This window comes from Gekko japonicus, unplaced genomic scaffold (genome assembly GCF_001447785.1).
Source record: "Gekko japonicus isolate JY-2015 unplaced genomic scaffold, Gekko_japonicus_V1.1 scaffold237, whole genome shotgun sequence".
Classification (NCBI taxonomy): domain Eukaryota; kingdom Metazoa; phylum Chordata; class Lepidosauria; order Squamata; family Gekkonidae; genus Gekko; species Gekko japonicus.
In genome coordinates, this window is record NW_015161955.1 from 841,185 (window position 1) to 856,149 (window position 14,965).

General features: G+C 43.3%; 1 protein-coding gene across 1 annotated transcript in view; it reads left to right on the forward strand.

The window, feature by feature from the left end:
* The window catches only part of PARP4 (poly(ADP-ribose) polymerase family member 4), a 64,203-nt gene that overhangs the window by 8,656 nt on the left and 40,582 nt on the right, over positions 1-14,965 (forward strand). Inside the window, exons 6-15 of the mRNA XM_015429497.1 lie at positions 1,861-2,010; positions 3,148-3,285; positions 5,705-5,878; positions 6,916-7,076; positions 7,462-7,599; positions 8,397-8,495; positions 9,996-10,179; positions 13,332-13,488; positions 14,286-14,410; positions 14,646-14,777. Coding sequence (XP_015284983.1) covers positions 1,861-2,010; positions 3,148-3,285; positions 5,705-5,878; positions 6,916-7,076; positions 7,462-7,599; positions 8,397-8,495; positions 9,996-10,179; positions 13,332-13,488; positions 14,286-14,410; positions 14,646-14,777 — 1,458 coding nt within the window. The remainder of the gene's footprint in view (positions 1-1,860; positions 2,011-3,147; positions 3,286-5,704; positions 5,879-6,915; positions 7,077-7,461; positions 7,600-8,396; positions 8,496-9,995; positions 10,180-13,331; positions 13,489-14,285; positions 14,411-14,645; positions 14,778-14,965) is intronic.

A 14,965-nucleotide genomic window follows, 5' to 3' on the forward strand; every position in this document is an offset into this window, starting at 1 on the left:
CTGGCTTCAGTGCAACATTCAACACACTGTAGTAGTCACTGTGTCTTTTTCTCTTTTTTCCCCATTAAAATCCCTATCAGTAGTAATTAGAAAGATCATATAGTACCGTGTGAGGGCATGAGCTGCCATTCGCCATAAGGATGTGAACTGTAAATTGGAGCTTGTATATCATTAGTTATTAGCCCTTTTCAGACATTTTAGCTAGTTAGAATGGACATATTGTGGGAGAGGGAGCAGGATTGGAGCAACAAGTTCCGCCTCAACTGTGCTTGTTCATTGGAACCTATTTCTATAGCCTGTGTGTGTATAGCTGTCTGTACATAGCTGTGTATATGTGCACAGGCTCAATATGTACACTCCAGTGATAGCATGTAGGTCAGATAGTCAGGACTTACCACTGCAATCCTGCCTCTCCACTCCAGCTGCCAGAGTACCTGGATAGAGTGTGTGAGAAAGGGCCATTGCATTCATTTGTATACCATTTGCATATATCAAAATTTGACTGACAGCCCAGCCTCTGTTCATACCAATTTAATGGTGGTATCACAACCCATGAACTGCACCACTGTAGCGGAAACAGCCTATTATTATGCTTGGCACACAAGATAAAACCAGTACACTCTGACCCTGCTACCTCAGCCTGCCCCATCTCAATTTCTATGTAAGTTGGGGACATGCTTGTGCAAGGTCTAGTGCTCTCATAGTATTGAAACACTCTTAGAATGCTCTGCTTGTATTATTCCTGACTCCTAAGTCTGAAGAGGAGGTGCCCTGACCTGGATAGCCCAGGCAAACCCGATCTCCTCAGATCTCAGAAGCTATACAGGGTCAACTCTGGCAACTACTTTGATGGGAGACCAGCAGTTGGGGGGGGGGGCAGGCCTTACTCAGCCACCTCTCTGAATATCCTCCAGGCCCCCAGTAGGGGTCAGTCTGCAGAGGTCGCCATGACTTTCAGGTGCACACACACACACACACATGCACATATGCAACAACAACAAAAAAGACTGAAAAGGATTCCTGCTTGGATCAGACCAACTGGTCCATCTATTCTAGCGTCCTGTTTCTTATTGAGCCAGATTGATGTTCCAGGAGAAGCTGCAGCAGTGCGCAGAGTCCCAGCCCCTCTTGGTTCCCCTCAGCAGTGTTATTCAGAGGTTTATTGCCACAATAACTGTCCTACGTAAATTTTGTAATCTCCTTTTAAAGCTACTTAAGTTAGTGGCCACCATTACATCCTGTTGCAGTAAGCAAGAAGTACTTTCTTCTGTATGTTCTAAATTGCCCATCAATTTTAGTGGATGCTCCAAATTCTAATTTTATGGGGGACGTGAAAAAAGTTCTCACCATTTTCTGCACCTTTTCATTTGTCTTCACAAATTCTCTTTTATGACACTGTTTAAGATAACATCAGTGTTGTGGAGTGGGCTGGGGCTATTTTCCCTAGCTCTGTAGCGGTGATACTCTATTGACATAGTTAAGTTTGATCCTAGGCTTCAAAGCATGATTGTAGAGTGAATCTGTAACTTACACACGAAGCACAAAAGCTCAGTTGTTCAGACACCTATCCAGATAATTTTAAACTGGCTTGAATCCTGCTGACATGACTTTCTTCAAAGAAATAAGGAAATTGTAATTTAGTGAGTTCACTCAGTTGTATTGTTGGATGTCTCTAGATCTCTGTTAGAGCTACATTTCTGAGGATTTGCTGCATAAGAACTCTGACAGTTAAACAAGTTTGAAGTGGGCTTACAGACCTTTCAAAAAACAGCCATTTACATCATAGCACAAGGTGAACTAGAATTTCTGTGATTCTGTGAAGGGATGATTTCTGTGACGTGTTTATGCCTTTTTACACAGTACCAAAAACAATGGACATCAACTAAGACTTCTGAGGAGGCCCGAAGAGCCTATGTGCTTTGTATGGAAGAGCTGAAGAAAGCAGATTTTGAATTAAGACATGACTTTCCACGTGAAGCAGAACATTTAGCTTCAACAAAGTTACAAGAGGTTAGTACAGTTTTTAACTCTTGGCCTGATAATTAATTCTTTGGATATAGACATGTGAGGCCTCTCTTCAACGGGAATTTCATTGGCACATGCCTCTCGTGTACAAGGAAGCCAAAGAAGATGTCTGATCTGGTGACTCCTTTTTTCCCCAGGGTCAGCTTGGGATATCAGAGTCTTTAACCAATCACATTCCATTCACCTGAAGTATTTGAGAGCCAGTTTGGTGTAGTGGTTAAGAGCGTGGACTCTAATCCGGGAAAACTGGGTTTGATTCCCCACTCCTCCACCTGCAGCTGCTGGTGTGACCTTGGGTCAGTCATAAGTTCTTTCAGAGCTGTTCTCTCAAGGGCTCTCTCAGCCCCACCTACCTCACAGGGTGTCTGTTGTAGGTAGAGGAAGGGAAAGGAGATTGTAAGCTGCTCTGAGACTCCTTCAGGTAGTAAAGGCCGGGGTATAAAGCGATTTCTTCTCTACTTCACTGAAATGAGAATAGGAGTAATTGGGAAGAACTGCATACAGTACGTGCTAAGTGTTTTGCAAGATGGGACATAACACTTTTTGTTTCCAAACGTATGTTTTACAAATGTTTGGAGAGAAAATGGGTGAGACAAACCAGCTGCTTTTTTGTAACATATCAACTAGATGGCCAAGCCTGGTAAAAAGTGCCCTTTTATAAGAGAGGCTTAATGTATGGAAACGGGGAGGTAAAGCTTTTCTTGGCAAGGAGGTAAATAACACCAGCTGATCGATAGCTTTCCATTGTAGGTGTGAAGTGCCGTCAAGTCACTTCGGACTCACAGCAACCCTATGAATTAATGTCCTCCAAAATGTCCTATCCTTAGCAGCCTTGCCCAGGTCCTGCAGACTGAGGGCCACGGCGGCTTCCTTTATAGAGTCAGTCCATCATATGTCGGGTCTTCCTCTTTTCCTGCTGCCTTCAGCCTCCCATTAATCCTCTGTTAAAGGGACTGGACATTTTTCTCCAGGCCTGTTAGCAAACCCTAGATGGCTCCAAAAATGTATTTTAATCACCAGAATTTACTGTTGCTTCTCTATATGAGGTTGTTTTTTTAAAATGCAAGCTGCTATTTAACAATGATTGCTTCATCGTGTCTTGACCACTGTGATGTATTGCAGATGCTTGTAGTAGAAGCCATCAGCAGTGGCACCTTGTCTGAAGAAGTTGGTGTCTTTGTGGAACTGATCTGGGCTGAAGCACTCGGGGTCTTGAAACATCTGTTACGTAAACCAGTGACCAGCATCAGCCTGAATGATGTAAGGCCATTCCTCCTGAAAATATTTGATCCCTGGCAAACATGTATTCCGTTCAATTTTAACTGCAATGCTTTGCCAAGCGAATGTGTTTTCCCTTTCTAGATGGCAGAATCCAGCTGGCTTGGGATGAAACAGGGCAATACTTCGATTGGATAAAGGGCCCCGTTTTTCCTTTTCTGTTCTGGCTGTGGCCTAGTGCAAGCATTGCTTCATAGGAGTGTGGTTTTGTGCTGTGATCCCATGAGGCTGTGGGACTTGTGAGATTACTACAATCAAATGGGCAGGGCTGGTTGTATTGTTTTTCTAACCTGATGGTTGCACATCCAGCAAGCAGAGTGCTGATTGGGTGAAAGAAAACCACCAGATCACCTTCGTAGAATCACAGAATCACAGAGTTGGAAGGGGCCATACAGGCCATCTAGTCCAACCCCCTGCTCAGTGCAGGATCAGCCTAGAGCATCCCTGACAAGTGTTTGTCCAGCTGCTGCTTAAAGACTGCCAGGGTGGGGGAGCTCACCACCTCCCTAGGTAGCATGGGTACCATATTCGTGCACATACTTGCAGGCACATGGAATTGGGGCATGGAGAAATGGCTGTCACGTAGAATTCCTCCACAGAATTCCAGAAAAAAAGAAGGAGACCCATCCATGGGTTCCTTCATTAACAGGCCCAGACGCGACCTGGGCACTCAAGTACTCAGTGTGTTTGTTTAGGACTTCTGCTTATTTATTTTATGTAAAACATTTCTGTGCCATCTTTCCACTCAATTTAGTGTCCCCAAGGCAGCCGATATTAAAACACTGAAAGATTTTAAACATTGAAATGCTTCAAGTGCTAAAAATAATTTAAAGACAAATATATTTAAAACAATTAAATAAAACATAGAAGAAGAGTGTACCACCGAGTCACCAACCGACTTATGGTGACCTCAACCATGTGGTGTTCAAGGCAAGAGATGAGCACAGGTGGTTTGCCCGTTGCCTTTCTCTGCTCAGCAACCCCAGTCTTCCTTGGCAAATAAGACATACAGACACATAAAACACACAAACAGGGAGGAGAGCTAATAAGTGTTAGTGAGAGAATGCCAAATAGAACACCAGTTTGGTGTAGTGGTTAAGAGCAGTGGACTCTAATCTGGAGAACCGGATTTGATTCCCCACTCCTCCAAATGCTGCTGCTGAGTGACCTTGGGTCAGTCACCTCAGAGCAGATTCCTCAAGAGCAGTTTTCTCAGAGCTCTCTCAGCCCCACCTATCTTACAGGGTGTCTATTGTGGGGAAAGGAAGGGAAGGAGATTGTAAGCCACTCTGAGAGTCTGAGTGAAGGGCGGGGTATAAATCCAATCTCCTCTTCTCTTCAAAAACATCTTCACCCACCTGCGGACGATAACGATAGAGGGAGACAGATAAATCTTCATGAGAAGGGAGTTCCAAAGTTTTGGCACCTGAAGCCGGACCTCTGAAAGTGACCAGAGTGGTTGGGTAGGTTCATATGGGAGTAGGCAGTTCTTCTGCACCATGTTGTGCACGGTCATTGGTCTTCTGTTGCACGGGATCCATTGATCTTTCATCAAGACAGCATTCTTTTTATGTAGCGATCACTTACACTGGTGATCAGTGCACACCCGTGGCTGTCAGGATTGTCAAACAGAATGTGGCTGCGCTGTCATATAGGTGACAGCTGGATATTGTTTGCAGTGTCGTTGGTATAAGTGATGCACAGTTCTCCCTCTCACATCCCCATGCCAGCGCTACTTTGTGAGTGGTCAGTATCACTGATCACAAAGGCAGCCATCAGGAAAGCAATCTTTCCATCCCCAAAGCAATCCCTTGCTATTTTGTGAACCTTTCCATTTTCTAGGTGGGTTGCCGTGTTGGGCTGTAGCAATAGAATAAAGTTGGAGTCTGGCGGCACCTTTAAGACCAACAAAGTTTAATTCTGGATATAAGCTTTTGTGCGCATGCAGCCTTCGAAGAAGTGCACACAAACATTTGTACCCAGAATTAAACTTTTTTGGTCTTAAAGGTGCCACTGGGCTCAGACTTTTGTTCTTTCAATTTCTAGAGAAAACAGGCATGTCTACCCTGATTTTTATTTTTTAAAGGGCAAACATCAGAAATCTTCTTCTCCCCATCCACCCCATAAGACCTTTATCTGGTGTTAATGTGTGTGAATTAAGGAGCTGGGAACAGTGGCAAAAAGGCTAAAGTGTGGCAGGTTTCCTTGATGAGCTCAAAGGTCTGCCTAAGAATGTGGCTTTCTTTTTTTCAGAGTGCAGTAAACTTACTGGCTAATAAAACTCTGGGAAATCTTATGGTCTTACTGAGGTAGCATTAATGTCACCAAGAATGCGCATCTTTGTCTTTTTAAAAAAATGTAAACAAAGATCTGTAAACCAAATACCTTGTTTTCTTAAAAGGTGAGCAAAGCGGAAGGAGTTCTGCTTCGGGCCAAGAAGGCATTGGATGAGGGGAAATCTCCGAACGAGCTGACCGCAGTGTTAGCGGAATTCTACACGATCATACCTCATAAAAGTGAGATAGACTACAATGTTTGCAAAAAGCTGTTGTCTAACAAGCAGGATCTCTGCCAGGTAACATTTAGATAAGCGGCCAGCATTTGATGCCTGTTTTCAGTGCCTTCGTTTGTAAAGATTTGTTGTAATCATAATCACAAGTGCAATGGGTTTCACAGTGGTGAAATTTCCTTTCACTTTTGCACACTAAAAAGTTCTACAGTTCAAGGCTTGTCATGAATTTTGGCCAAGATCACCAGTGTGAAAATACTGACCAGGTGAAACACTTATTTCCTAATAATGGGTGCACTGAGTCCTTAGTTTGGGAAATCATGTTCATCAGAGAGAGTGCTGTGAGCACGCTTCCTATGAGGTTGGTTTCGAGATTCAGTGTATATTCCATATATTTAGACAGACTGTTTCCCCAGTTTTTTGGGGGGAAACAACCCTCACTGATGTTGCATCCCAATTATTTTTTTTATTGTCAGGCTGATGTATCTCCCTGTTGTAACCAAGTGACATTCTTTACACTATCAGCATAATTCAAATTGCTAATGTGCAAGGAAGTGTCAAGTGGGAGTTCTTTAATTGGCATAGATTTTGTTTATTAAGGAAGTGTCTCAGGCAACCAAGGTAGAGAACAGTTCAGAAATTTAAAAATGCAGGTAATTACAATAACATACACCCTTAAAATATGAAAATCAGCCAAGCAGTGCAAGAAGACAGCTGCCATCAGTTCCAAGGCCTTCCAGAATAAAAACGTCTTCAGTTTGCTTTGAAAAACCTTTAGGAAGAGGGAGAGAGAGAGAATTTAAGCCTATGTCCTTCCCAAATATTCCTTCACTGTAATTATCTAAAGCCATTACTGTTCTTATATGTTCTCCAAATGATTGTTTTCTTTCTTTTTCTGATTTTTGTTAAAAAAACAACACCTCGTCCCATCTAGTTTTAGATTGCAGTCTCTGCAGGACAGGGATCTTTTCTTAATGATACTTACTAGTATCTTTTTTGATGATACTTACTAGTGAAGTTTAGCCTAATTGTAACTCTGTATAGAAAATGAACATGAAAATGAACTCTGTCTATAAAATGAAACATCTCTGTTATTTTTACAGCTAATCAGGGACATGCTGAATGTACATGAAATAAGTATGTCACATCCTGACCCGCCATCCCTTTCCAAGTACCGGTCTTTGGGGTGCAAGATAGATGTTCTGGATATAAATAGTGACGAGTTTAATAATGTTAAAGAGCAAGTTGTCCAAAATAACTTCAGGTAAGTTTTCATACTGAGACCTTGTTTCTAGTGCTGTAGTGCCCACGTTCTAAGTGTTTTTTCCCCCAAGGCATAGTTTTATAAAATAAGTTCTGAAAGACTGTACGAACCTTCTTCTTTTGTAAGCATATAGGAGGAAAATTCAAAAGAGTGATGACTTGCTTCACTCCTGGGTATTCCTGGTCTTGTACTCCTTCTGTCAGCATCTCTGCCCAATGCTCCTTGCCCAGTGCACAGTCTCTCACTCTTGGGCACTGATGTTAGGTGAGGCAGGATGTTATATCACATATGTGCTTCTGTATCTGTAGTGGCTGGTTTTGAAATTCAAATGTGCCTCCTGTGAAAATTCATATGATCTCTGTATTCCTTTTAAAATGTCTTTCAGCAAATGTCCCATAGAAGTTCTGCAGATATATAATGTCAGTCGAAGAATGGAAACGGCTGCTTTTGAGAGTACTCTTGGCAACATTCAGCCCTTACTCCACGCTTCATCTCCTTCCAACTTTGTTGGCATCCTTTCTCGGTAGTGGCTTGAGTTACATTTCCCCTGCCCCCAAATTTTGTACCTGCTTTTGTGCTCTGTGTATTTCCAGTTGTGAACAGGAGAATGCAGTGGCAACTGTCTAGCCATTCATTGTTCCCTGAAGAAGAAGAAGAGATTGGATTTATACCCCACCCTTCACTACCCAAAGGAGAGCGGCTTACAAACTCCTTTCCCTTCCCCTCCCCACAACAGACACCCTGTGAGGTAGGTGGGGCTGAGAGAGCTTTGACAGAAACTGCTCTTTTTCAAGAACAGCTCTTATCAGAACTACGGCTTGCCCAAGGTCATCCAGCCAGGGGCAAGTGGAGGAGTGGGGAATCAAACCCGGTTCTCCCAGATTAGAGTCCACGCACTTAACTACTACACCAAACTGGCTAAAGAGAGATTAAAAGTTTTTCCTAATTAATAGCCAAAACAATGTCAAGGTGATTTGCTGTTTAGGGTTCTTGGCAAGCGGGAGATTGACCATTGCCTCTCTTTCTCACTGCTGCAGTAGCAAGCAGCTGGGATGAGGAACGGTGGCCCTTTCTCCCTCTAGTCCTTGTGGCCTCTTCAATCAGTATGGGTATCAAAGTGGTACGCTGCAGGTTGAGAGGTGGGATGAGAGCTTTCTTCATGCCCTGTAGTTCTTATTCATTGATGGTGATGGTGGAAACAGAGAGTGAGCATGGATTCTATGAGTCCTTCTTGCCTGCTTATCCTCTCCCCCCCCCCATTCATGACAGGCACATGTCTGTGCACCAGGATGCTTTACAATGTTAATCTTTCTTTTGTAGGGGCCTCCTCCTGCCAAAGATGGTAGTTGAAGAACATGGCATCGAAAGAACTGATTCCGGGAACTTGGGCTGTGGCGTTTATTTCAGCAATTCCATAAGGTCTGGACTATTTATAGTGACGTCTTTTTTTACGGTGAAAAGGTAGAGATCTGTATAATTTAAGGCAAGGTCATGCTGCTTCCTGCACTTTCAAGAGAGAGAAAGTGATAAAATAACCACAGTGTGTGACCAGGACTGGAGAGAGCCCGTTCAGATCCCTGTTCAGCCATAAAGCTCTCTGCGTGGCCTTGGGCTGATCCCTCGCTCTCAGCTTAAACAGGAGGTAAATCCTCAGCTTAGCTTTCTTCATGTATTTGTTGAGTCAGTAAAATGAGTCGGAAGAAGAGTGGGATGAAAATGTAATTAAATGTGCATAGGAGGCCAAGTGAAGAGCACATATATCAATTTCACAGAAAGAAATGTCTATGTGATAGCAAGTGCAGTACAGTGGTTAGCAGGGGTGTCAAACATACGGCCTGTGGGCCCATCCAGAACCGGCCTGTCCAGGGCTCTTATCTGGCCTGCGGGCAACTGGTCATTTATTGACAGATGACAGAGGCTGTGTCCCTCTACACTGTCCCAGTGTTAATGAGTAATGGGCAGTGAGAGTGGGAGGGCAAGCATCAGGGAGAGAAATGTTGTAAGAATGTTAAGTTTTAAGCATGTTTGTATTTTGAGTAAAAAAATAATATAGGTCCTGCAAAGTGACATTTATGTCTGATCCAGCCCTCATAACAAATTAATTAAACACCACTGGGTTAGAGTGTTGGGTTAGGATATGGGAGACCCAGGTTCGAATCTCCACTGTGCCGAGGAAGCTTACTGGGTAACCGCAAGCCAGGCACACACACTGTCAGCCTAACTTACCTCACCAGTTTGTAGGAGGATAAAATGGAAGAGAGGAGAACAGTATAAGCTGGTCTGAGTCCCCATTGAGGAGAAAGTTGGGATATAAATTAAGTACAAAAATAAATATATATGTCATGTGGTACAGAACCGGAAGGGTTGAAAATGGTCTTGCATGAAGCAGTCTTTCGTTATAAAAGTGGCTGGCCCCAAAGATAGAGGGACCTTGGGAAGGGTGGTTCAGATCTTATTTTATGGTGGAATAACTGTTAATGCCGTGTGCTAAAGCGAAGTTAAACCTTTCTAAGCCCATTGATTTCAGTGGACTTAGAATAGTGTAACTCTGTTCAGGATTGCATTGTTAAAATATGCAATGTTTTGTTTTTATTTTGTTCTGTTTAGGCTAATTAACTTTTTAAAAAAAATTAAAACATGCCCTAAGTGCCTTCTGCTCCATCCTGTGTTGCCCTTCTTCATCTAAAAATGAGATCCCCTTTTACCTCCTGTTTATACATTAATGGCGCAGGCACATGGACAGCAGCCATGCCCATCCTGTCATATCCAGCTTGGATCAGAAGACTTGTGTGTGGTCAGAGATCAGAACCCCCCCCCCAACACCCCACGGCTCACATGCAGACCGAAACGGTTTAAGCCATGGGCTACAGAATGCTACTTAAAATTTTTAAATCAAAACTCTTACAAATGTTTTAACAGTACAAGCATCAAGTACTCTCAGCCTAATAAGACAGATGGAACTCGACTGCTAGTGATTTGTGATGTAGCACTTGGAAGGTGTTTGGATACTTATCAGAAGGATCTTTCGTTAACTACTGCCCCGTCAGGCTATGAAAGCGTGCACGGAATCCGCCAGGCAAAAGGCAATGATTCAGCTTTCCAGGTACAGATCCAAATAATCACACTGTTTTCCTAGTGTGAAAAAAACCCAGCAACCCCTTCCCCCCTGAAAGAAAGGAGTATGGGAATTATCACAGTGACATACCTTGCAGGGTAATTGCAAGGTCTGCTGAAATCATGTGAATATAAATCACTATGTATTCGTAGAATCATAGATTTGGAAGGGGTCCCCGGGGTCATCTAGTCCAACCCCCTGCACAATGCAGAAAATTCACAAATACCTCCCTTTCGACACCCCCAGTGACCCCTGCACAATGCAGAAAATTCACAAATACCTCCCTTTCGACACCCCCAGTGACCCCTATTCCATGGCCAGAAGATGACAAAAAACCTCCAGGATCTCCAGCCAAACTGGCCTGGAGAAAAATTGCTTCCTGACCCCAAAGTGGTGATCAGCATTTCCCTGGGTGTGTAAGAATTGGTAGAATGTTTACATATGAAGTGCATTGAATACCATAAAGCACCATGTGCATGTTTATCTTGATGAGAGAAGTTCACTTTGTCAATTCTTGCATTCTGTTAATACTTACATTCCTATCCAAGGTATAGGAAGCTCAGACAACACAACATTGTGAAATGCTTCATTTATGTTGGTACTGTGATTAGGTAGTTGTTTTGTTTTCATTTTTAAGTCAGAAAGGTTTTAATACAACTATGTAAGAATAAAGTAGATACAAGACATATATAAAATAAAATAAACACGAAACATAAGATGTACAGTACTCTCTCCCCGTTTTCATTATCTAGGCAATTTGAATGAGACAGGAAATCAGTACTCCCCACTTAACACCATATGGATGCCCCCTCTCCAAGTACCCCACAAATCGCTTCCTGGGATTAGAAATATACTTCCCAAGACATCCGCATGCAGAGAAAATCCCCTCCCAGCTTCCACACGCAACAACAACCACAATTGGGAATACCAAACATCGCTGAAATGATCAAGTAGTTGTTAACCATTCTGTACGTGTGTGTGTGTGCTTTAATTTGTGCCCTTTGGGTGGTTTTCACTTGAAGAAAAAAGTGCACAAAGGCACTGAGGCTCTGTGTGATCCCATAGGAGTTAACACTGGACTGCCTCTGAATATCGTGAATTCTTCTATCAGTGTACAAACAACTATCATTAATACAATTAAAGTTGTAAAGATTTTAAAAAGAAAGCACAAAGACATGCCATAGTTCCCTCTAAGCTGAGTTGGTGTGAGCTAGCTCACAGGTTTTTAGCCTCCGGTTCACAGATTTTTGTCTTAGCTCAGGAAGGATGGCTCCAAAGCAAACTGATTTATGCAGCAGCTAAATCGCTCACTCACAACTTTAATGCCAGTAGCTCACAAAGTAGAATTTCTGCTCACAAGACTCCATAGCTTAGAGGGAACATTGAATGGGACCCATTTGATCCCCAGGATCAGTATAGTAAAATGCTCAGCAGAAGTTAATGAGGCTTGTAGGCCTCGAGATTCCCCATCCCTCTTACACAACTTGGGTTGTCAGCCTCTGGGTGCCACCTGGAGATCCCTTGCTGTTACAGTGTTTTTTTAATTGTATTTGTTAGATTTCTATCCCACCCTCCCCATAAGCGGGCTCAGGGCAGGTAACAACAACAGAACTTAAAGGGTCATTAAAACTAGTTATCACAGTAAATTACTTAAGGCCGTTTAAAAGGTGGTGAAGTATACATTAATTGATAGGGCTCCAAAAGGCTAGATAGTTGACAGAACAAAGAGTCACAGCGGAAATAATAACAGCATCTCTTTGCATGGGCAGATGTAATAGGGCAGTTTTCAGCAAGGGAAGGCCAAATGATTGAGCATCTGCCACCTCAACAAAAGGCCTGGCGGAACAGCGCCATTTTATGGGCCCTGCAAAACTGTAATAAGTCTCACAGGGCCCTGATCTCAAGCAGAGCATATTCCACTAGGGTGGGGGCCAGGACGGAAAAGGCCCTGGCGGAGTGGGCGTCCTTTGGGCTGGAGACAGCCAGTAGATGTATTTATTTGTTTGTTTAATCTGCCCTCCCCACTGTGGCAGGCTCAGGGAGGCTTACAGAATATATATCTATATTAAAACAACGAGGTATGTTAAAACACAGAAAATGAATTAAAACCACAACCTGTGTTCCCTCTAAGCTGAGTTACTGTGAGCTAGCTCACGGTTTTTTAGCCTCCAGCTCACAGATTTTTTGTCTTAGCTCAGGAAGGATGACTCCAGAGCAAACTCACTGATGCAGTAGCCAAATCGCTCGCTCACAAGTTTAATGCCAGTAGCTCACAAAGAAGGATTTTTGCTCACAGGACTCCACAGCTTAGAGGGAACATTAACCACAACATATAAAATGTAGGTATTGAGGAACATAAGTGTTCATAAAAGATGGCGGCGTTCTCTCAGCATCCAGATGGTCAACTACCACCATAATCCGGGTTCTTGCCAGGCTATTGGTTATTAAGTTAGTGCTGATGTTGGGGGCCAGGGCCACAATGTTAAAGACAGCACCCTAATCGAAAGCCTGGTGGAAGAGCTCCGTTTTACAGGCCTTGCGGAACTGTAGAAGGTCCTGCAGGGCCCTGATGTCATCCGGGAGCTCATTCCACCAGTAAGGGGCCACCACAGAGAAGGCCCTGGCCCTCATCGCAGCTAGCCTGGCTTCTTTAGGGCCTGGGAGGGCAAGGCGATTTTGGGACCCTGATCTTAGTGCTCTCTGGGGAACATATGGGGAAAGGTGGTCCCTTAGGTAAGTAGGTCCCTGACCATATAGGGCTTTAAAGGTCAGTTGATCTCCAAGCAACCAAGATTAGTTCCCCAGGAGAAAGTGATTGCTTTGGAGGTGGACTCTGTGGCCTTATACCCTGCTGAGGTCCCTCCCCTCCCCATCCCACCTTCTCCAGGCTCCATCCCCAAAATCTCAAAGTATTCCCCAAACCAGAACAGGCAACCCTACTTCCAATGAAGGCATCGGTTCTCTACCGTGTACCTCTTCTTGGTTCACCATGTCACCTTGGCCCATTCTGGATCTCCCTCTAGCTGGCAACATTTTTGTCATGACCAGCTCTTAGCAGACATTAATGCAAAATCAGCTCATCAATTGGTTTGTTGCTCTGGTAAAGCTCCTAATGTTTACTTTCTGTTTTCTTCCACAAGGATGATGAGTTTGTGGTATACAGAACGAGTCAGATCAAAATGAAATATGTGGTTAAGTTTCGCCTCGCTGATGACAAAGTAGAGGAATTCCATCCCATAATTCAGGTTAAGCTAGAAGACCAAGCACCTGTCCCAGAGCATCAGGCACAGCCCAAAGGTGAGAAACATTTTCTGTATAAAATTATGATGCTTATTTCGGTGGTACGTTCCATCAACTGGAATTTAGAATTCAGTCATTCAGTGAGAGCCAGTTTGGCATAGTAGCTAGGAGCATGGACTCTAATCTGGGAAAACTGGGTTTGATTCCTCACTCCTCCACATGCAGCTGCTGGTGTGACCTTGAGTCAGTCACAAATTCTTTCAGCGCTGTTCTCTCAAGAGTAGTTCTCGAAAGGGCTCTCTCAGCCCCACCTACCTCACAGGGTGTCTGTTGTGGGGAGGGGAAGGGAAAGGAGATTGTAAGCTGCTCTGAAACTCCTTTGGGTAGTGAAGGGTGGGATATAAATCCAATCTCTTCTCTTCTAAATACTTCAGCAAAAGGGTTCATGGGGAAACTAGAATTGGTAAATGGGATTAGTGGCTGTATTTCTGATTTTATAATGCAAAGGGACCACCATTAGTCTCTTTCTGGCCTTACTTGGCATATCCCTATTGATCTTCATCGTGGTCTCTGTGCATCACAGCCCACCCCCATATACATAACATCCTATTTCCTTCTCGTCTCCCTCTTGTTCATAAGCCTGTGTATACATGTCATTTCCTCGAGTATAGCTAGTTTTCTTGGGTCTCTGTCTCTACAGTCCATTATTGTTTCTTACCTCACGTAGCATCAAAAAACCCAGGATATTTTAGAGGGCCCCTCTAAGCTTTACTTCTTTAAAATATTGGAAAACCACCCTGAACCTGATTGTTTAAGTTTAGCCTAATCCTTCTTCTGAAAATTTTCTTATTTAGATTATGAGATGCCAAGACAAAATATGCTGAATAATATAGCCGCTGGTCTTCTGGATAGATCTGGAAACCCGATTCCTCTGAAAGAAGTTCATATCAAGGGAAGAATAATAGACTTCGTGGCACAGGTAACACCTTACACTATTGAAGATTCTGTTGGGTTAGGGTTTTGTTTGGTTTAAAAAGGACAATGTCCATTGTTTGCAGAGGGTAACATTCAGCTGTTTTCAAGATATTTATCATAGGATGGAAAATACTTATTTTCAAACCTAGCACCTGAGTGAAAGTACTTTGGTTAGAAATTTTTTGTTGGAAACGATACCTTGTTATTATACACACACGTAATATTTATATACATTTCAGGTGGTAGTATTTCAGACCTATGAAAATACATCTGACAGCCCCATTGAAGCCAAATACGTCTTTCCTTTGGATGACACAGCTGCTGTATGTGGATTTGAGGCTTTCATCAAAGGGAAACATATAATAGGAGAGGTAAGATGATCTGGAGGTTGACGGTCATGGGGATAGGCTGGGCATGGTTGGCTCTAAGTTATCATGGACCCCTGGCAAGAGTCCTGCTTGAAACCTCTCCCAGGTAAGAGACTTCCTGTTCTCCCAGCAACAACATGTTGTTTGCTCACTTCCTCGATTCTTGCATCACTTCCTTGTATCTCACTCAG